Source organism: Seriola dumerili, unplaced genomic scaffold, assembly GCF_002260705.1.
Source record: "Seriola dumerili isolate Sdu_G_001 unplaced genomic scaffold, Sdu_1.0 BDQW01000478.1, whole genome shotgun sequence".
Lineage (NCBI taxonomy): Eukaryota > Metazoa > Chordata > Actinopteri > Carangiformes > Carangidae > Seriola > Seriola dumerili.
In genome coordinates, this window is record NW_019174733.1 from 303,708 (window position 1) to 325,261 (window position 21,554).

Below are 21,554 nucleotides of genomic sequence, written 5' to 3' on the forward strand. Positions count from 1 at the left end.
CTGTAGCTCATAAATCACGGCAGATCTTGCAGTAATGGCCTGAACAGACAACTCTCTCACACTTGGGTTCACATTACGAACAGCAACACTTGGAGCCACTCCAGAGACTCGCTCTGGCTGTACAGTAGCTCACATACAGGTTGTGAGTCACATAGACGGGGTCAAAGAAAAATCTGGTGAGCGTCAAAACACTCGACATACTTTATTTAAATAGTGTTTCAAAAAGCCCCACATTTATGTTCTCTACATATCCAATTATGTGAATGTAGCTGGAATTGCCGGGGCTCAGCCTGACCTGTGGTTGCTTTGAGCATTTAGCTTTATAAGTTACCCGCCCCGCCCCAAACGTAACTCCATAACACTTGAGGTTGTGAGGTTTCACTGCAGCACACGCTGGGCCGCTGTCAAATCTTCAAAAGAAAATCAAATCTTAACTTGGATCCCATTCTATTTTCTTAAAAATATACATATCAAGTGGTAAAAACGTCACATGGGGAAAAGGTTACTCTTAACTTTGTCCAGCTTGTTAGTGAAGTTAGCGAAATCAGCCAATAAGAGTTTCCATACTCAACTAAATGCACTGCAACTGCACTTTGTCAAGACGCCTGTGAAGAACAATTTTCTCCAGAGGTTCTATTTTCGTGGCCATTGTTCTTTTATCATTTGTAACCTTCTCCTCCATGTTCTCCTCTCCCATCTCGTTTCTCGTCATAGTAGCTGACATATGTGCATCTGTCCACACGCGAGATCGAGATCTTGTGATCAAACATTCAACATACGCCGCTTGAAACAAGACTATAGCCGACACTTACATGCCCCGGCTGGAGATAACATTTTTTCCATGTAGAGATATTGAACTGGATATGCAAGCATGCTCACGCTTACACACATGTACCAATTGTGTGAATTCTAGCACCATGGTAGCAAGTTTTACCCAAAATGCTGACGAGAGCCATCATTTCTGGCCCCCGTTACAATAACAGTCTGTTAGAGGTATGCTGTTGCTTGTGTTTATAAATGCATGTATATGTGTGTGTGTCACAGGAGTCAGAGGAAGTCTGTCATCACACTTGGCCACACACACACACACACACACACACACACACACACACACACACACACACACACACACACACACACACACACACACACACACACACACAGCACACAACACACACACACACACACACACACACACACACACAAAAAGCCCTCCTCCCCAGTTTGGGGATCCCTTTCTCCTCTCTGTCTCTTTACATTGGGTTCCATGTCGGTGATCTGGTCAAAGTGCCTTTACAAAGACTGATTAGGGGAAGCTGAAGCCAGTTGTAAGGGCTAAGTTGACAGTGAAGGGAGGTGTGTGTGTGTGTGTGTGTGTGTGTGTGCGTGTCTCTCCGTGTGTGTGGCGGGCAAGCACAAGGAGGGAGGTGAAATTGTCTGTCTGACTGTGTGAGTGTGAATGCACCTTCTGACCCTGTGTGTCAGCCCTGACGTCTAATGGAGAAGCATCCAATGCTGGAACAAGAACAACGGCGACAGGCAGGAGTCGAGATGGAAAGATTCAGACAAAAAAGAGCAAACATGAAGCGAAAAAATACCCGGGGTGATAGTGAATTTGTGAGCAAGAGGGCCAAAGACAGGAGAGAGCAAACACTTGTCAGCATATCTCTTCACCACTGCCCGGTGTGACAGGCATCTATGGGTTTAGCACTATGTGACTGTGTGGTGCTAAAGTCTTCCAACATAATTTCATCACATTTCAGCAACTATGTGCAATAGTCCCTTCTGACGAAGTCGTTCCTGGCCTAAGGCTCTGTGAACAAGCTGAACCGAGGCAGAAATCAGTCATTCCATATAAGCCTGGTATTTCCTGGTGGCACCCACGCTGCCAAGTTTTGTGCAAGTTTGTGGCGTTCTTGGAGAACTAAAGCTCTCTGCTGATTTATCTTGTTTGTTTGTGTGTCTGCATGTGTCGGATTATGGATCTGTAGGCATTGTGGTCTGTGGACAGACTGACCCTGCTTGTTTGCAAACAAGCAGGATAAGGGGGCAGATTACCCAACAAGCTTTAATCGTTTGTAGATTCCATGCAAAATTTCAGGTCATAGGTTTTATACAGCTCATTGTGAAAACTGGAGAACACAGCAATTTATAGGCAAAAGATGATTCCATAAAAGGGAAGAATCGAACAGTGGGAGCTACTTTAGGTGTTTGTCACCTTGCATTTATCCTGAACAGATGTTTCTCTAATGGAGCACTGTAATTAATCTATCTGGTGGATAAAAACTCAGTCTGATTTACAGCACTTTACTTATTTTAAGATTGAAAAATGATCAAACTCATTAAAATTTCATAATATTTCCTCTTGTGGCATAATTGCAGCGATGTCTTCAGTGATTATGTCTCTAACAGTTTGCAGTTACAGTCTCAGCATTGTGTGTGTGTGAGTGTGAGTGAGAGAGAGAGAAAGAGAGAGAGAGAGAGAGAGAGAGAGAGAGATAAAGAGAAAACAAAAGAAAAACTATTTGTGGGAGACACTCGTCTGTGTGTTTCACACATGTTTTGACAGTTCTGCAAGCTAATCCCTATTATTGCTTTGCAAGGCTGGGTGTGTGTGTGTGTGTGTGTGTGTGTGTGTGTGTGTGTGGTAAGGAGGTGGGGGTTAGCTCTGGGAGAAAACCTGTTACTGCGTGGATAAAACCTCTGCACAGCCTTTTCCACAACTGATACATTTTCTTGTTGTACATTGTAACTGAATCCTGTATCTTTGCTTATTTTGAATCTGTCCACTTTCTATTATTACTGGCAATGAATAAAAGTAATTTTTGAAGACAATAGTACAGCTTTTATTATATCTGATTTGAGTAATAAGTAACTGAGCTGCTGAGAATACATAATGGCTCATATGATCATGAGGTACACAGAATACATGTACATGTACTTTCTGCAGATTGTGTATCAGTTCAGTCGGAGAGCTACATCACCCCCTCCATCTTCTTGTGTGGTTTGGAATTCAAACTCTGCTTGGAGGGCATATCTGGGCGGCTGGCCACCTCACCCACACCCTCCAGCCTTTCCTCTTTAGAATCTCTCTGACACACACACACACACACACACACACACACACACACACACACACACACACACACACACACACACACACACAACCGCCCATACCCACCACCACCATCTCCAAACACACTCACTCATACAATTGCTGAGACTCTCTTTTCAAACCATGCTAAACCTTTAGGCCCAACAATACAGGCTGGACTAATCTTATAGCCCTGGTCCAATCAGAGGGCTGGAAACTGAGGAGTGGAATTGATTGGCCGGTGGCCACAGGGGCCAGTTAGGGGAAGGAGAACAAGAGGAGACAACCATTGTTGATTGATTACCATGAAAGACACTTTTGTTACCGACTTGAAGGCAGTACACTGTGCCTGTATCAAGAGGAAACGCTAGCAGTCTTAAAATAGGTCACTGCTGCACTAACGCGTATACAAGATACTTCACAGAGATAGTGAGGTGTGCACAAGACAATTTCACCACCCCCTCATGAAAGAGTAAGGTCCACAGATTATTAGCCGTGAGTATTATTGATTAGCTGCAGTGCAAAGGTTAGCAGAGCAGTTTCTAACTGTGAATAACACAGCACTTTGGGGAATGAAAACAAGAGCAGAGTGATTGAAGAGACGAGGTGAGGAAATACAGTCAATTAGCCTTGGCTATAAACTTATCAAAACCAAAACAGCACTTTATATCCACTCAGCGATGCTTTTTTTCTTCGTAATTATGACGACATTTTTGGGGTGACTTCAGCTCGCCGCCATCTCATCTTTCCACGTTGCAGGTTATGAAAACTGCGCCCAGAGAAGATTGAGCTTGTTTGCTCTGCTGGCAGCTTCTTGGTTCCCAGAAAAATCGCTCCGCAGTGTCGGCACACACCAATAAGTCAAGAGGGATTTGAACTGTAGCTTGGGAAGATAAGGTTGAAACATGCTCAACTCTGTTCTCAAGTTAAAAAAAAATGATTAGATGGCGCAGTAATCTTATTCACAATCCCTTGGCTTGGGAAATAAGTGTGGTCAAGATACTATAAAACTATATGGGCGCTTGGATTATGTGGACTTTAGGGTTTTATTGATGTGCCTGGTCGCCTGATATTAAACCACATTTTTATCTATTTGATTTCATCTTATTGAATTAGATTTTATGGACCGACTGCTGTTTCTGGAATTTTATCTTCTACGCTACAGGCGAAAAACAATACCGTCTCTGATTCTCATCCAAGTACACCTCCAACTGTTTGCAAAACACACACATGCATACACACGCTTCCCTGGTCTCCTTGTTTGTTCTGCCACATACAGATAATAAAAATAATCCAAAATCACGTCTTTTTACTTCATCTGAGAGTGAGCAGTACCCAGCCGCTGCATGCTCCAGATTATGTCCTGACAATCCTGCTATATCACGATAAAATGTCTGCTTGCCCCAGCAAACAAACACTTTACATTCATTTGTATGAACCTGCATTTACAGCCCGTTCACATGAGGAAAAGCATTAATGCGTGACGTAGATCAAATGCAAGATGCAGGAACACCCTCCGTGTGAGCCACCAATCCCACATCCTGCTCACAATGCTGCAGCCCTTTGAATCTGAATGTGACCCCTCTAGTGAGTCCGCTGCCAAGACGAAGGCTCTCACTGTGTCAGTGGCACTGATAGAAAGAGACAGAGGGGCAGCGTGCCTCTATTCACAGCCAACATACGCATTAGCATAACTCACATAGCGCGGGTAAACCACCTAGCCACCTGTAGCTGCACAGCTCATACTCAGTAACTTCGCCTCTCCCACGCTGCAGCTCTTTCCCAACCGCTTCATTCACTTTTTTCTCTGAATTCCTCGCGTTTACTTTTGTGCCTGTGCATGTGTGTGAATGAGTACGTTTTCTCACTTGTTGCTGCCAGCATAAGCCCGTTCTGCCAGACGGTTTTGAGCTAATGCAGTGAGCAGGCTTGAATGGCAAGCAGACATCATTTGTTATGTGCAGAGAGCTAGCTGAGCCTCGGATGGGTAGATGTAAGAGGGGTAGAAAGTTCATGAAAACAGCATGACTCAGAGGCTGATGATGGACGCTTGCTGTCTTTCTGATCAAAGAATCTTGTGCATGTTAAAGAAATGAGCCCAAAAAATACAGCTGGAGAAACTTGCCATCGTTTATTCTCACTCTCTCTGTTTCTCATGTTAACTTGTTCTAGAGGAGGGGTTCTGTCGAGGATAAGGGGCAGGAGGAGTGTTCTGAAGGCCAGTGGGATCCTCCCCCAGGGTTGTGATTGGCTGAGGCTGTGGTGACTGAGTCCAGGGGAGGCCAGTAGGAAGGTGAGTGGTCTGGGAGTCTGCTAAGGGGCAGGCAGCAGCAGAAAGCAGCCACCACTGCCTCTTATAACCTAGGTACTCCTCATTACGGCTACAGACTGATAGACAGAGAGCAGGGGAGGGCTGGAGACAGTTCGAAGAGAGGGAGAGGGAAGGACAGAGAGAAATTGTGAACAGGGAAAGTTAGAAAATAAGCAGTCCTACTTGTGTGCTCACCCTTTCTTGACTGCTGCCTCCCCACTCCACCTGAGGCACATATACACACACACACAGGGAGGTGTTTCAAGGAGGCTTAGAGGGCTGACTCTCCAGGGAAGAAGGGAATTAAACACTTTTGTTTTCAATCCGCCGCATCCATACTCAGGAGAAAAAAAGGGATTACAGCTTGTACGCCTGCCCCACTTATTCCTCTCTTCTCTCTGCATTTTGTTGTCACTGAGTTACTTTGGAGACTTTGGATACAACCTTCTTGAATTGTTGGTCCGAGCTCAGAGAGGCATGGCACACGGACAAAAGAGCCACAGGTGGGCATTAACCCAGGGCTCCTTCAGCTTGGCACTGGGCCTGTCGCTCTTCTCCCTCCTCCTCCTCACCGTCTCAGCCGCAGATGAGTACGACTACTACAGCTGGCAAGCGGACAACTTCCACAATGGCCGCTTCTACACCAAGCAGCCCCAGTGTGTGGACATACCAGCTGACCTGCGCCTGTGCCACAATGTGGGCTACAAGAAGATGAGGCTGCCCAACCTCCTGGATCACGAGACCATGCCAGAAGTCAAGCAGCAGGCGGGCAGCTGGGTGCCACTCCTGGCCAAACGGTGCCATGCTGATACCCAGGTCTTCCTGTGCTCGCTGTTTGCACCTGTGTGCCTGGACAGGCCCATCTATCCCTGCCGCTCGCTGTGTGAGGCTGTGAGGGACAGTTGTGCTCCAGTGATGGAGACCTATGGATTCCCCTGGCCGGAGATGCTGACCTGCGATAAGTTCCCCATTGATAACGACCTCTGCATCCCCATGCAGTTCACTGGGAACCATGCGACCCAGCCACCAGGTACGGCAGCTATGTACACATACACCCACTCTGACACACACCTTCATTCAAGCATACTCACACACTAAAGTGTAAACATATACACACACATTGAATTTTAGTATGGGCCTTGAAAGAGTCACTTGTTGAAATTATAGCATATAAAATGTGTTTTTGGCAACATGTTAACTTGACATTTTGCACAATTTCTAATATTAATCCCCTCTAAAATTTCAACATTTCATGTGACAAGTTCAGTAACCACATTACAACCAGTTTAAGTTAAATAATAAATCAATAAATACAACTTTAATAAAACTTTTCCAGCACAAAAAACATGCTGTATTGATTGTTAATATTCTGTTTGAACTATAGTTTATATTGTGCTAATTCTAGTTTTTAAATATGAAGTATAACACTTGCATTTTAGTAAGCAATATCAATACATACATTAGCATGCATTTCAAATAAGGCACCAGTTTTAAAATGAAATGGTAATAAAAAAAGCTGAACTTATTGCTATACTATATGACTTGTGTTGTGCGGACACAAATGCAGAATTAAAACACTATCAAAGAAAAACAAATGAAGAGCAAATGAGTTTGTCTCTGCATTGAAAATTACAGGACTTTGATTCATGTAACATAATAACATTACTAAGACAGATGAGTGTTCAAGAGCCTGCTGAGTCAGAAACAGTGAGAGTCTGAAAACGGCTGGGAGGCTCATATGGTTTCCCCGCACTGCAATCATGACAGATGAAAGTTTGAGTGAGAGACTATCCAGAGGAGGTCAGGGAGGGAGACGGGAGCAGGAAGAGGCTACAGGGGAAAGTTCTTGGGTAAGTGGACAGTTCAGTTCAGGGAGGCTCCCTGCCATCTACATACGCCTCAGGGAGGGACAGAGACAGACTGAGAGAGACACATGAGACGGAGAGACTCCAGCGGCCAGATCGGTCACTGAGTTAAGATAAATGCACTGTGATGTTAAACACATCTCAACCCGAAAAGGTGACACACATGCACATGCATACACACGCGCCTTTATCAGCAGACATCCATCAACAGCTAATCAATCAATATAACAACTGAGTGAATGGAGATGGTCTTATTTTAAGTCTTGCATGCAACTCACAGGCTGGTCTGCAGAGTGTAGATAAATGAACAAATAAAGCCTAGGAAAAAAAAAAAAAAAAAACATGGGCACGCTGCAGGTTGTGAGAGAGCTCTGATTCACAAAAAAAAAAGAAAGAAAAAGAAAATATTATATAATTTTTTTTTTTACTGACGAGTGAGAGGACAGATGGGCCAATCGTGAGGTGTGAGGGGCTGAGAGTGGGAACTAGATAGAGCAGTAGGTGTGTGCATGTGTGTGTGTATGTGCACCGCGACTACTTAAGCAGCCCTCTTCACAAAAGCAGTCAGTGCTGAGAGGGGGAGAGAGGGAGTTGATGAGGGACTTTAGACAGTGCAGGGGGACAGTCCCCACTGTGTCCCAGCCTGCTCAGCCTTTGTTGCGTCTGGCAGCCAGCAGGCCAATTAGCTAGAAGGCCAATTACTGAGCTCCCTCTAATTAGTCGACATGACAGGACAAGAGAGGCAGGCAGAGAAAGGGACTGGCTAAAGTCTGATTGTCCCTGAGAGAGGCGAATGGAGAGGAATGAAAAGAGGGGGAAGCGGGAGAGTAAAGAGAGGCAGACAGTGCGCAGGAGAGGAGAAAAGCTGCTTCCTGCAGCATAAAAAGTGTCCGCCTCTCTGTTTTCAATAAGGACTCAAAGAAAACAGTTTGTTATTCCCCTATATTCCACTTCTTACCTTTAACCATTTATTGACATTTTTCTTCTACTTTGTTTGAAGGGTTCCTGCATGATACTTCATTTATAGAGTAAATGCTTAACTTGAGCTATTCTTTGACATATTACACTAATTCAACAATCATAAGTTGTTTGACATATGTTTGCATTTTATCAGTACTGTTCACAGTATGCTGATATCTAACAATCTAGGCTGATAAGAAAAATTTAAACAAAAAGTGGGAAAAGATCATTGGAGGATTCTCTGATGAATTCACGCAGAGCTGACTTATTCCATTAGGGAAAATGGCTGCTCTGTTTTTGTGGGACTGGTATCAACTATGTGACATTTTGGCTCTGCAGAGCCATAACTCATTCTTTTACATGCTCCTTGAGAAGGAGGCAGCCTCAACCTCTTCTGTCACCTCCTCAAACAGGCCGCTGTTTGTTGATCCTATCTAATCAAACAATGATCAGAGGCGCCAACATTACAGGAAGTGGTAGTGGAGATCAGTGCAAACATATAGAGGGATCTCATGCAAAAAGGAAAGAGACGAATGTGTTGAATGATTTTTTAAAAAGAATAAACCAAAATTGGAATTTTGGTTAAGTTTGAAAATTCAATTTAGACTGCTTGCTTGTGTATGTGTGTGTGTTTTTAAAACTGAGAGTGAACCCGTATCACTTCTAGCCCGGAGGCTCAGTCACTGACATTTTGTTAAGAACCAGAGATTCTCAGATGTGCCGATGAGGCCATCCTGAGGACAAGCTTTTGGCTCTAATACACACATACACACACACACACACACACACACACACACACACACACACGCAGAAACACGTGCACACATACATACACAAACACAGCCAGCAATAATAAAGAGGAATTTCAGAGAAGAACTCTTAGAAGTGAGTTTCCTGGGAACCCTCTGTGTTAAAGAACATGGACGGCTCTCTTCACACAAGATCACATGAGGACTCGTGGTAATCCAGGTGGACCTTGGCGAGTTGATTCAATCACAGGAATTAAGTGCTCTTCTACCTGCCGCTCTCCTTGTCTGGGAGGGCCCGATGCTATCTGAGCTATTCTGCAATTACATGATATAGCACGGTTCGAGGGCTCCTGTGGAAACTAACAGTACAGAGTTAGATTCACTTTCCACCTCTCTGTCATAGCCAAAACTGAGAGGAACACCACCAACATCTGAGCTCAGGTTGTGTGTGTGTGTGTGTGAACGATTTCTGGCATGTGCGTGCATATGTGTGTGTAACAGGGGCCCATGGGGTGTGTGATTATGTGAAACACAAGTCTGTAGATATTATACCAGGGAAGACAAGCAGACTGCTGACAAAAGAGGGCCCAGGCATCCAGGGAGGAAAAAAGGCCAGCTGAGCTCATTCTGTCAGGTAGAGCACAGTTAATGCCACCCATCAACTCCGCCTTATGGATTTAATGATGTTACCTTTATCTACTGTCAGCATCGGTATATCAATAGGTACGATAAGCGTCTGCAGGATTCTGCTTTAGTGCATGGGGTAAACTCCATAATTCAAATTGCATGTTTCCACAGAAAATGCACTCTGAGACAATACGCACGTTGTCCTGTGAAAGTCGCTGAAATTGCGTGGTGTGAAAGATATTGTCTGTCCTTGCTGTACTCACTGATGTGGCTAGTGTCAGTTACAACCGTGCTAAAGGAGACGGGCAGCACTGTCAGGTCCCCAGCAGCACAATGGGCGCTACTCATGTGGCCTTGGCTGCTATATGAAAGGGAAAATGTGATCCAATGGTCTGTGCATGGAAGACTGCCTAGGCCTTTTGAGAATGTATTTTCTCTTCTGTATAGGATTCCTACAGATGCAAGGAGCGTGCTGTGTTTTAGAGGCCTCCGGGGCTGCCTGCGGGCCATGTTTAAGTCCTCCTCTGTCTGTCTGCATGCCGCATTTAAACAGATGTTAGGCCCTCCGACATAAATCACACGCTGCATTTCATCTCCGGCACAGCACCGTTTTATGTCATAAGTGTTGCTGCTCGTAACTTAAAGGGCCCAAATGAGGCATGAGATAGTGACCCGCGCATACTTTAAATGGAACGTAAAAGTCGTTGTGATGCTCAGGCTGAAAGGGATGAGGTTAAAGACACGTCAGGGGATCGGATGACGATATTGTTAGACCTGGTTATCTTTCTTATAAAGATATGTGTGTGTGTGTGTGTGTGTGTGTGTGTGTGTGAAAGAGACAGAAAAAGTGAGCACTACATGTATAAATTTGCAGATACTGTAACCAAGATTTCATCTGACTATAAAGTTGATTTTCAACCAATTTATGAAATGTTGCCTATGATGAAATGTGGCTTGTGTTCCCAACAGAATTTTTGAAGTGAATGAGAAGGATTCTTTAATTTCATTTCATGGCAAATAGAGTCTTTTAGGAATTAATTGTGATTGGGAAATGAGTTTTTCTCTTTTGGCCACTCATTAATGATCATAATTTATGTTGTTGAAACTACGTAATTAAATAAACACACACAGCCAACTCCCCACTGCACCAACTAATTACAGCAAAATGATTATAATGATAAAATCATTGTAATGTCATGTTTTTGGAGCTCACAGCTGACAAATATTTTAGAGACATCATTCACATCGATGCACAATAACACTTCTTTGTGGAGCCTTCTATTCCAAAACTGTGTCATTATTTGACAAATGACTTTTCACATCTTTATCATTAACATCAGACGTGTTCTCAAGCTCGATCAACAAGTGCTTTGTAATACTGAGGAGATTTTTGTTGCATTTTGCTGTTTTCAATCAGCATCACTAGCTAAAGCAGGTTAAGTGAACAGCAGGCGAGAGAGACTGAAATGGAGAAAGTGATATTAACCTCATAGCTATGACTAAGTGAAGTTGTGCAGTTAAATTGCTGGAATCTTGCCGTATGTCATTTCCACTCTGGCTTGCACTTTGAAGATTAACAGCAGGGCTTTCCACCGGAGCACCTCCCAACGCACTCTGCTCCCATCATTCTTCTCCTCTTATCCTCAATCACTGGCTCCTCATCCTCAGACAATATTATAACATTCTTCACTGTGATCGGGAACATTAATGTTTCTGTTATTAAGTCTATAATCCAGCATGTAAATGACGAAGTGCAGCAGACAAGAGGTAGTCAAGTCCAAAGTCAACTGAAGCAAGAACGTGATATTCACAATTTAATCACATGGCATGGTAAAAAAAAAAAAAAAAAAAAAAAAAAAAATTCCTAAGCTGCTTTGAGTTGATGGCAAAAGTACATTAATGACCTAATGTCAAAATATTTGCTGAGTAGAAACGTGTCCAGGAAAAAAAACACACCAGGCTACGCAGCAATGATTCTCATCAGAACAGAACGGTGATTCCCCCGACAGGGAAAGTGATGAGGGCAGTCATCGCTTAATTGATTTCTCCGCGGCATTCAAACGGTGGTTGTCGGTCCAAGCTCAACTAAGTTTCATGGAGGGGCTGCACTCTCCTGACACATGCTCTGGCATCAGCACAGCTGGGCCTCCAGCCAACATACCACCCCTGTGAAACCAGAATGAATGCCCGTGGAGTCTGAATAAGACGTAACAGCTTCAAGGGAATCATTCAAAACAAGAGAAATCCAGAGCAGTTTTGGCGTCTCTTGATCTCTGTGTGTGTGCGCGTGTATGTGTGTGAGTGTGTGTGTGTGTGTGTGTGTGTGTATGTGTTTCCATGCTCTTGTCCCAGTCTTCTTGTCAACACCAGACAATTAGAGGCCTGACCCTGTAGGCCTCGCAGGTTTCCCGCCTGTGAAAGCATGGGAACCCTCAGAGGAGAAAACTGGCAGTAACTCTACAAGAACATGGTTCAACTCCCTCCGACATACGAGCGCGCACACACATACACTCAGCAGTGGTTAGGGGGTTCACCTCCCCACGACCCGAGCAGCGAAGCATGCTACACTTTGACCCCTCTCATTATCTGCGCAGACGCTGAGGTTTGGGCTGAGGTGATAACCTCTGAACCCTGACTTTTAACCCAGGGGCTGGACTGGGCTAGGATAGTCCTCTGTGTGTGTGTGTGTGTGTGTGTGTGTGTGTGTGTGTGTGTGTGTGTGTGTGTGTGTGTGTGTGTGTGTGTGTGTTCGCACGAGTGCGTGTTTGTAAGTGTGGCACAGAGGAAAAGAGAGAGCTATAATCATATTTCTCTGCCCTGTAGGTGTGTATATGTGGTGTGGGGAAGATTTCTATACACTACCACGTCCTTCTCTCCCTGACCTTTTCTAATATTATACCTTGTTCTTTCATTTGGCCCAAGGCTCCGTTTCGTGCATGAGTGGACTGATATTAGATGTGTACAACCAGCCCCTCTGGGATTACATGGAGTTTATGTAGTAATTGTCATAATAAAGTTTTATATTGAAGAGCCTTCTGAGAAAATTGCAAGGTAGTATGAAGCATGTCTGCGTGTGTTTGTGTGTCTGAGAAAAAAGAGATTGAAGTCTCTGAAAGCAAGTTTTGAAAGTGGCGTGGGTGATAGAAGTGAGACAGAATATTTGCTCAAAATGTGACAGTAATAAATCATATATCAAAGCATATTTTGACAGTTTTCTACGGTATACATGAGCGTTAAAGTGAACAAGCAAGATTTAGCAATAAACAAATAAAAGACTTAATGTAGGGGCTGCATTTCTGCTCTCTCACGTTGTATCCCCACTGTGGAGGTGCACAATAACAACAATCACAAAGTCCTAAATCAAAGTCAGTGAGGCCAAACATGCTTTTGAGCAAAGCAAGCATGACCATAAATTCAGAGTTAAAAATAAACCGAACTTGTTGCTTTGGTTTCCCCTCGCTGTTTCACAATGTGTGGTTGCTGTGTGGCCTAAATGCTGGCTGTGTGTGTGTACTGAATCACTTTTCACCGTGTTCAGCTGCTCCTGCCGCAGCGTTTACCTTTCTGCACAGCCAAGACCACGCGTGCACCACCAAAATATACAACGGCCAGAATAAAAACATTTTCTCCAATGTAATTGCAGGGCAAACATCAGTCAGACTGCTGGACTATATATTCGCTCCACGGCAAATAGCCTCTGACAAGAGGAGGGGGGCTGCAAATAAGTGCCTCAAAAGTGGTCAGGGCTTAACGATTTCATACTGACACGGCTTTGGTTTTGCTGACTGCACTTGACTAACAATGACCTCAACTCAGCTGTTAGATATTAGCTAATCCGGGCCTTAATAGCACCAAATGAAATGTGATTCAGTGTAGTAATTATTTTTCTCTCCCCTCAGTGTCGAAGGTGTGCCCTCCGTGTGACAACGAGCTAAAAGCGGACAACATCATGGAGCATTACTGCGCTAGTGACTTTGGTAAGTACGAGCAATTGAAAAGACCTGCATAGACATTTATAGAGTGTAGTACAGGGCAGTTTACTTTGTGGTGCCCTAAACAGGAAAAAAAAACCTACAGTTGTAACACTCACTGCCTGAAGGTGGAGCAGAAGTTGCAGCAGCTATTGCCTTCTTTGCCTGTAGGTTGCGCTACTGACTGCTTAGTTTGGTCTCAGCTGGTCTGAAAATACCTGAACCTGCAAAAATCTGTAGCTTGCTGAATATAAATAAAACAGTTTGTGAGTGACTGCAAGCAACACAGTACAACTGCATTGTGAACACCACTCTTAGTTTTATGTTTATCAAAAACCGTGTAACCGTGCGAACAAATCATTTCGCCACAGGCTTCATCAGGAGTTACAAGTGTGTTTCACAAGTTGTTTGAGGAAGGCAGTTGAAAGGCACCAGTATGTGCCATCATTAATCCATCAGAAAATGTGTTTTGGCTTGGGAGAAAGATACCCTGAAAGCAGTAGTTTGTTACATGTCTACCTGGATGCTAATATCATTACATTGTGTAGGACAGTAAAAGTAATAGCAGGATTACAACAATGAAATAACTCTATCCCTCACGCATGCACACACGCACACGCACACACACACACGCACACACACACACACACACACACACACACACACACACACACACACACACACACACACACAGTTTTTAAATAAAAAAAAATCATTAAAAGATTATGCAGTGTAAAAACTTATTCATTTAAAAAAGCCTTAATATTTTGTTTTTTGAAGTATAACTTTATTGTTTCAGTTTTGATCTTCTTTCTCCTGGCAAGTGTTTGTAGAAAATGCTCAAAGTGAGCACTGACATGAACAAGCAAAGCACATTAATTATTCCCTCTTTTCTTCTTATAAACTGATAAATTGATTTAACAGCTTCCAGTCCCCAGCGTCCATTCAACACCAATTTCCAAACTTTCCACTCTCGAGCAGTTCAGGTTCACCACAGTAATGACCCGTGCGCGGAGCCAGAACATAATTATTTCATTATTTCTGCTCATCGAGGCTTTTGGCCCATCGTACTCCGCAGCAGATGAGTTTCTGCTTGCATGGACTGTTGCCCCAGTTTCTAGAGTTAATGACATATTGTTCTCCATTTTCTCTGGTCATAAGATTCGAAACACTAAACTAGAAATTGTGATAAAAAAAAAAACCAACAACTCATAACCTTGGGAAACATGGCTTATGTTTCTCAACAGATTAGTGATAATAGTGTGACTGAAAATGAAGTGCGGCAAGACCGGTGCTGAAAACCATATTTCTATGCTGTAGTGTCCCACAGAGGACAGGAGTTTCATAATCTATCTTCTGGTGATTACCCACACCTCCGAAATGTCCCGAATATACAGACCACGACCCTTTATAAATAATAAATTAATAAACACCCGACACATCACATCCAACAACAACAACAAAATACGTCTTCGTGCACATTGCTCACACTTTGAGCTGCTGCCAAAACATAGGCTCACCCTCTGTAATTAATCATGACTTTACCTAATCACAGATGTTTATTTGTCTGATTAATTGCAGGATTGCATGTCTCTATCCTTTAACGTGAGGGTGTTTTTTTGCGAGGATCAGAAAGCAAAACACAGATTCTTTCTGTTCATTAGAATGAAACATGATTACAAGTGAAAGCAGATAGTTGGACGCTTTATTGGCCACGAATTTATGTGAGTAGATGAGACATGAGGATGAGTATAGAAGTCAAGATAACCGTGATGTATGGATTTGGAGATCAAGGCAAGAATGACTCTACGGTGTTATTCTATAGGGCGATAGCTGATTAAAGTTTGATCTCACGCCTCATGAATGTTATTACCTATTCATCTTTGGACACTATTTACCCTCAGAGCATTTTGAACTTCGTGTTTTGTTACGGTGTACTTTTGATGTCTGATCTCTCCGCATTCCTTGTGCCATCCAGCCAGGGGCGGACCTAAACAATAATTCAGGGCGGGAATTTGACTCCATCCCTGACTGCTAATGTTATAGGCTAACCCTAACTGGTTATACATTTGGCCACTACGTTCATCTGGGAGGGAAATGATCCAGATTACAAGATTCAAAGATTTGTGACTCAGCAACAAATATGAAAAAAATATGTTCAATTATAAATATTATTGTACATTCTAAAAAATTTTTTACCCATTTTAGAAATTGCATCTTATTAAAGGAAAAAGTGGAGGCTACATATGTACTATATAGTCATAGCGTAAAACCCCATGTCGGCTAGAAAAAGCTATTTTACATCAATAAGTTAACAGAAAATGAGGGGAAGGGCAGAAGTTTTCTACTGCTCTGAACGAGGGTAAACAAAAATCACCTGATTGCTTTCTGTTTCACAAGTCTTCACTTTTCTGACCACTCATCAATTATTATTGGTGGCATTATCAAAGGCAATCTCAATATAGAAATACAAGGGCCAGCAGGAGCAGCGCTGCAGAAGCAACGGTGTGGACACACACTGCGAGCCGCAGCAGTTCAGGTAGCCGTCGCACACACAGGTGAGGTGATGCAAGAGGCCGGTCAAATCATTCCTGACTGTTATGTTATCGCTGATCGTGGCGCAGGCCAAGACGACCCTCAGACCACCAGGAAATGTCCCACCACAGCACCGAGCAGCACGGAAAAAATAACCAGACTAGAAAAGAAAAGCGGCTGGGACGACGGCCTGGCAGGACACAGCCTACACCTGCTCGGTACAGTGGGAGAGGCTGCTTTCTTTAGCTTTAGAGGGAAACCTGTTTAACCTCAAAATGACAACACACTCACTTCTCTCTCATTTTCTTTCCATCTGCTTCTACCCTCTGCTGACTTTAAAGACAGTGACTTTGTGTACCGACCTGGGCGCAGCTTGTCACAGGGATACTGGCCAGGCTGCAGTGGGCCCCGCTAGATCACTTATAAGTGAATATACCTGAATATGGGTGGGCATTCGAAGTGAAGCAGGGAGGGAAATGATTTTATCCTTCCCATCTTTGCTGAACACACACATACATGAATGCAGTCATTCACAAAAGTACACACACGCTCAGGTATGTCGGCACGCAAACGCAGCACATAAACACACGTCCTCAGTGAGGGAGCTGGATGTGAATCAGGACGTGGATGAAAGGAAATTCAACACACACATTCCTTCTTGAACATGCTATCACTTCACATGTATACGTATCAGAGTGCACCCAGGGGTGTTTATGCAACTGTAGACAAGCAGGCGAGAAGTGAAATGGCGATCTTCCAGCAGGCACGGGTACATAGCGATGTTTCATACCGACCCTGTGCCTTTGCCCTGCCCATGATTGATTTCACCTGTCAAAATGTTCACCCAGAGAACTCCACTCTCAAAGGCCTGACAGTTCAATTTTAATCTCTTAAATTTAAAAATATGAACTAATAAACATGAATCTCAACGGGAGATACCTGAGTTTGCTGTAACCAAACTCCACATATACTGAAAACTGTGCACAGAGGTCTGTTCTGTACTTTTGCTTAAAGATATACAACTGCATGCACAAATGAATAGAAAGGCGCAAAAATAACAACTAGAAACTTGACCTGAACTTGACTGCTGCGAGATTTGACTTGAGACAAGACGTCGCTCACAACAAAAACAATCAAGTCGAGCTTCGACCTTGTAAAAGACCTGATACAATCAAACAACAATTTTAATTGCCACGTCATTTAAGGGTCAGCACTTGCACCTTGACTTGCAACATGCTGAGGAAGACTTGGGATTTGACTTGAACTTACATTGGAGAACTTTAAAACGAGCTTTTGTTTTACTTCCAAAAACATGTCCTCCTTGTCGTTTATGGGTTTTCCCCAAGAAGTCAGACACACAAACATACACACAAGATGCAATTTCTGTACGCTGTGGGAGAGGTTAAATGATAATACCCAGGAGAGGTGTAAAACAGCTTCTTCTTTGGCAAGCAAACAGCTCAGTGATGTTCCTGCACAAAGAAGCAATGTCACAGCTGCGAGTAATAGAGGAATCAGAGTGACACAGTAACAGCTTCTGGGTGTAAATATCTGTTTTATAGAGAATAAGAGTTAAAATATCTCTTCCTCTCTTCTTCCTCAGCCCTCAAGATGAAAATTAAGGAGGTGAAGAAAGAGAAGGGAGACCGGAAGCTGATTGCAGCACAAAAGAAAAAGAAAGTGTTGAAGCAGGGCGTGCTAAGGAAGAAGGACCTGAAGAAACTGACCCTGTACATCAAGAATGGCGCCAACTGCCCATGCTCCCAGCTGGACAGCCTGGGCTCCAACTTCCTCATCATGGGCCGCAAAGTGGACCAGCAACTTCTGCTCATGTCCATTCACAAGTGGGACAAGAAGAGCAAGGAGCTCAAGTTCGCCATCAAATACATGAAGTCCCATCAGTGTCCCACCTACCACACCGTCTTCCAGTGACGTGGCCCGCTGTGCCGCTCGCAGAGTCCACAGTCGCTTCCCACACTCCACCCCGTTTCACATAGATCCTAATTCTCGTTCCACTAATGCATCCCTGAACCCCAGATCCCTGCAGAATCTTTTATCAGCCCACGAAATAGTCCTACAATGGGCTGCAGGGTGGTCAAGCTTTTATTTTCTCAGCTTTATCATGAATCAGGTAGTCGAGGGGGTCGTTCTGAATCTGACATATTAATGTTGGAGAGGCGAAAAGCTGCACATTCTGCACTTCCCTCCAAATAATAAAAGTCCCAAAGAAACCGCAGATTTATAACAATTAGGAAGAAAAAAAAGACATTTTCATCTTCCCTTTGCAGTTTAATTCTTTCCTTTTCTGATATAGTAGAACCAATCACTTATATATCTTACAGCAACTTTATCAATAAAACAGTAGCATTAAGAAATGGGAGCATAAAGATTTGAGGCAACTATCGGAGGGAAAACATGTTTGATAATGTGATGATTACAGGCAGACAGAATGGGAAGGGAGCTGAGTGGGAATGCAGGGTTTGTTTCAGTGTAAGAAGAGCTGACAGAAATGATACGCTACAGTACATGTGGGCTGTGCAATGGGCCAGTGCACACGCTGGCACAGAGCTCCGAGGAACAACATCAAAGCAGAGAAATGTAGATGATCTACTTAACTGTGTGTTTTAATAATGTAAAAAGTAGGTAATTCAGATGAATACTAGATTATTAGAAAACTGGGCTTTTTTTCTTTTATCCCTGCTGGGGAAGAAGACGGAATGAGACAGACCGGCGGACTGGATGATGCTTCCACTGACTTTGTACAGCACCGTTTTTTTGCGGCCTGAAAGAGGGAAACTTGAATACTTTTTTCTTTTTGAATTGGAGAGAGCAGGAGGTTAAGGCAGAGAAGACATCTTCCTGAAAACAAGTGGAGAATAAAAGAGAAAGAAAGAGAGAGAAAGAGACTCTGGACAGAACCAACATTGTTGGGTTGATAAGTCTCTGGTACTCGCTATTTTTCACTATCACTTTTCAAATGTTTCTTTTTTGTACTTACATTTTTTTTTAATTGCTTCAGTTAAACTTCTATGGTATGAAAGCAGAAATCATACATACAGACATAGCACCTGAATTCACTGTTGCCGTAGCAATAAGAGATGAAATTTTAACTTTGACAATATTTTCTAATCAGTTAACCTGTAAGTAGTTCTGTTACTGAAATACATCTTTGTTTTACAAAAAAGTAAATGAATAAAATATATTTGAAATTTTTATAAAGAAGACCTCTTTGAAATGTGCTATTTCTTCACCACCACGATTAAACCACCAAGTACAAAATCATCCTTAAAAAATAATCTTTTTCTAACTTAACCACCTGGAAAAAGCTTGGTTGAGAAAACACATAGTCCTAGTACGTTCCTGGGTATTTGTAAGGCTTAAAATTTTTAATTTTTAATTTAAAAACAGAAAAGTGACTCAAAATTTTTTGCATTTTATACTTTTTACAGATCAAATTGTTTCCATGAAATTTAAAAAGAAAAAAAAAAAACAAGTGGAAAATTAAATTGAGCTAAGTGTTTCACAGACCTAAACTAAGTTAAAATTTTTCCACAAACACAAAGGATTGTGAAAATGCACGATGCCATGCACCTCCAGTTCTCCTCTCAAAGGGAAGAAAGAAGTGAAACCTCAACTGCGCTCTGTGCAATGCCAAAATCCTCCAGATCTACACTGGGCCCTCAGCTTTACACAAAGCCTGGGCTACAAAAGAGTAAAGGGGTGACGCAGACAGACAGCAGGCTGCAATGCAACAGACCAACTTGATCAAAACCGCCCAGCGCTTAATCACAACGCACGCACAACTAATTCACTGAAATAAAAAGATCTGGCAACTTTGCTCTCCAAAATGCAAGATGGATCAATTGTAACACTGTACAATGTTTATTGTCTTCCGCCCATATTTCCCAGAATGTGGAGACTTTTGGACACTGTTTGAAGCATGAATGCCAGCAGAGTGATGACCGATTTCCAACTGATGGTGGAGATAGTGCACACTCTGTCTCTAGGCCGTGGAATGACAGAAACAGGAGGGGACAGGGATAATGAGTAGAAATAAGCCTTTATTGGAGACTTCAAAACTTACAAATTCTCTGTGAGTGATCAAAAGCGATAAACACTTAGCTAGAAATTCAAATTCCACTGAGGTGAAGAGGGATTTGTTGGAAAGTGTTGAGCCCTCTTTTAGGGCTGACTCAGCTCTCATGCAGTAGACTACATCCAGCTGAGAGGGGAATGACAAGCAGCTTTCATAAAGCAAGATGTGGCACATCGGTGCACTCAAAGTGGGGAGAGACAAAAAAAAAACAAAAAAAAACGGAAGGTGAAAAAGGAGCCAAGAGAGAAACTTGGCTGGGTCCTACAGGCACCCATCAGCACCTCCACAAAGGTCACTTCACGTAGTTAATAAGGGCCTGATGAGGGACCAGTGACATGCTTTCCACCAATGAGACCTCAGTTCAAACAAATATCATTTCTATCAAACATACATGTGCTATAACACTGACTGGTTACAGAAAAGTAGTGCCACCACACACACACACACACACACACACACACACACACACACACACACACACACACACACACACACACACACACACACACACACACACAAATACATATGTCCCTCTCTCCCACACACACAAACTGTAGAAGAATGGCCACATTGTCTGTTTTTATTGCAGTGTGCTGATAAGCAGCACCTTTTTCACAGCTGAATAGTGGCCGTCTGTCTGGGTGTCACCTGCGCACACGCACATGTGCGCGCGAGCACACACACACCTCAACAGTCACTCAAACACTTGAGTGAAAATATTTATATTAAGTCATGCATTATCATATACTGCACATTCTAGGACTTAATGGTGTCATTTGCTTTTTCATATTTTCCCTCACCCACCCACTTGTTTTCCATAATTTCTTTTAAACAACCCAGAGAGAAGGGTGTGATCGTCTTCCAACCACTTTTTTCAGTATTTGAGAAAATATTTTTCTCGTGTGATGAAGTTCATTTGGGAAATGAGCTAATAATGCCTGAATGTGTGCACTGTAAATCAGATTTACAGTATATTTTTACACATACCAACACTGAGACCAGTGGCTGTGAAATGCTGATCTCCTCCAGTAATCTCAAATCTCTTTATCAATGTGGTTTTATTTGATTTCTTTATAAGTTATGGCCAATAAAGAACAATTATACACTGATCCAATATTCAAAATTTGATTTTGTAACTTCGCTCTAGTTTTCACGATGCACCAAGAGTCTGGAAGGAAGCCCTCTTCTGGGCAACAGACAAAAGAAGCCTGACATTTACTGTTGATGTTTTAAACTTCATTGTCTTTGAAAAAGGTATTAGGTTGTGACTGTCTCATTTATGGGAACAAGGCAGATTTAAAAGATCTTTTTGCTACTTTTCAGATAACATAAGTTTATCAGTACAA

The 21,554-nt window shown here is 42.9% G+C and overlaps 1 protein-coding gene across 1 annotated transcript; it reads left to right on the forward strand.

Annotated features, from left to right (window-relative positions):
* Positions 1 to 5,483: 5,483 nt before the first annotated feature.
* sfrp5 (secreted frizzled related protein 5) lies at positions 5,484 to 19,330 on the forward strand. The gene is made up of 3 exons (XM_022763859.1): positions 5,484 to 6,435; positions 13,506 to 13,583; positions 17,716 to 19,330. Exons 1-3 carry the CDS (start codon positions 5,883 to 5,885, stop codon positions 18,042 to 18,044), a joined length of 960 nt encoding a protein of 319 aa, XP_022619580.1. The 5' UTR covers positions 5,484 to 5,882; the 3' UTR covers positions 18,045 to 19,330.
* The last annotated feature ends 2,224 nt before the right edge of the window (positions 19,331 to 21,554 follow it).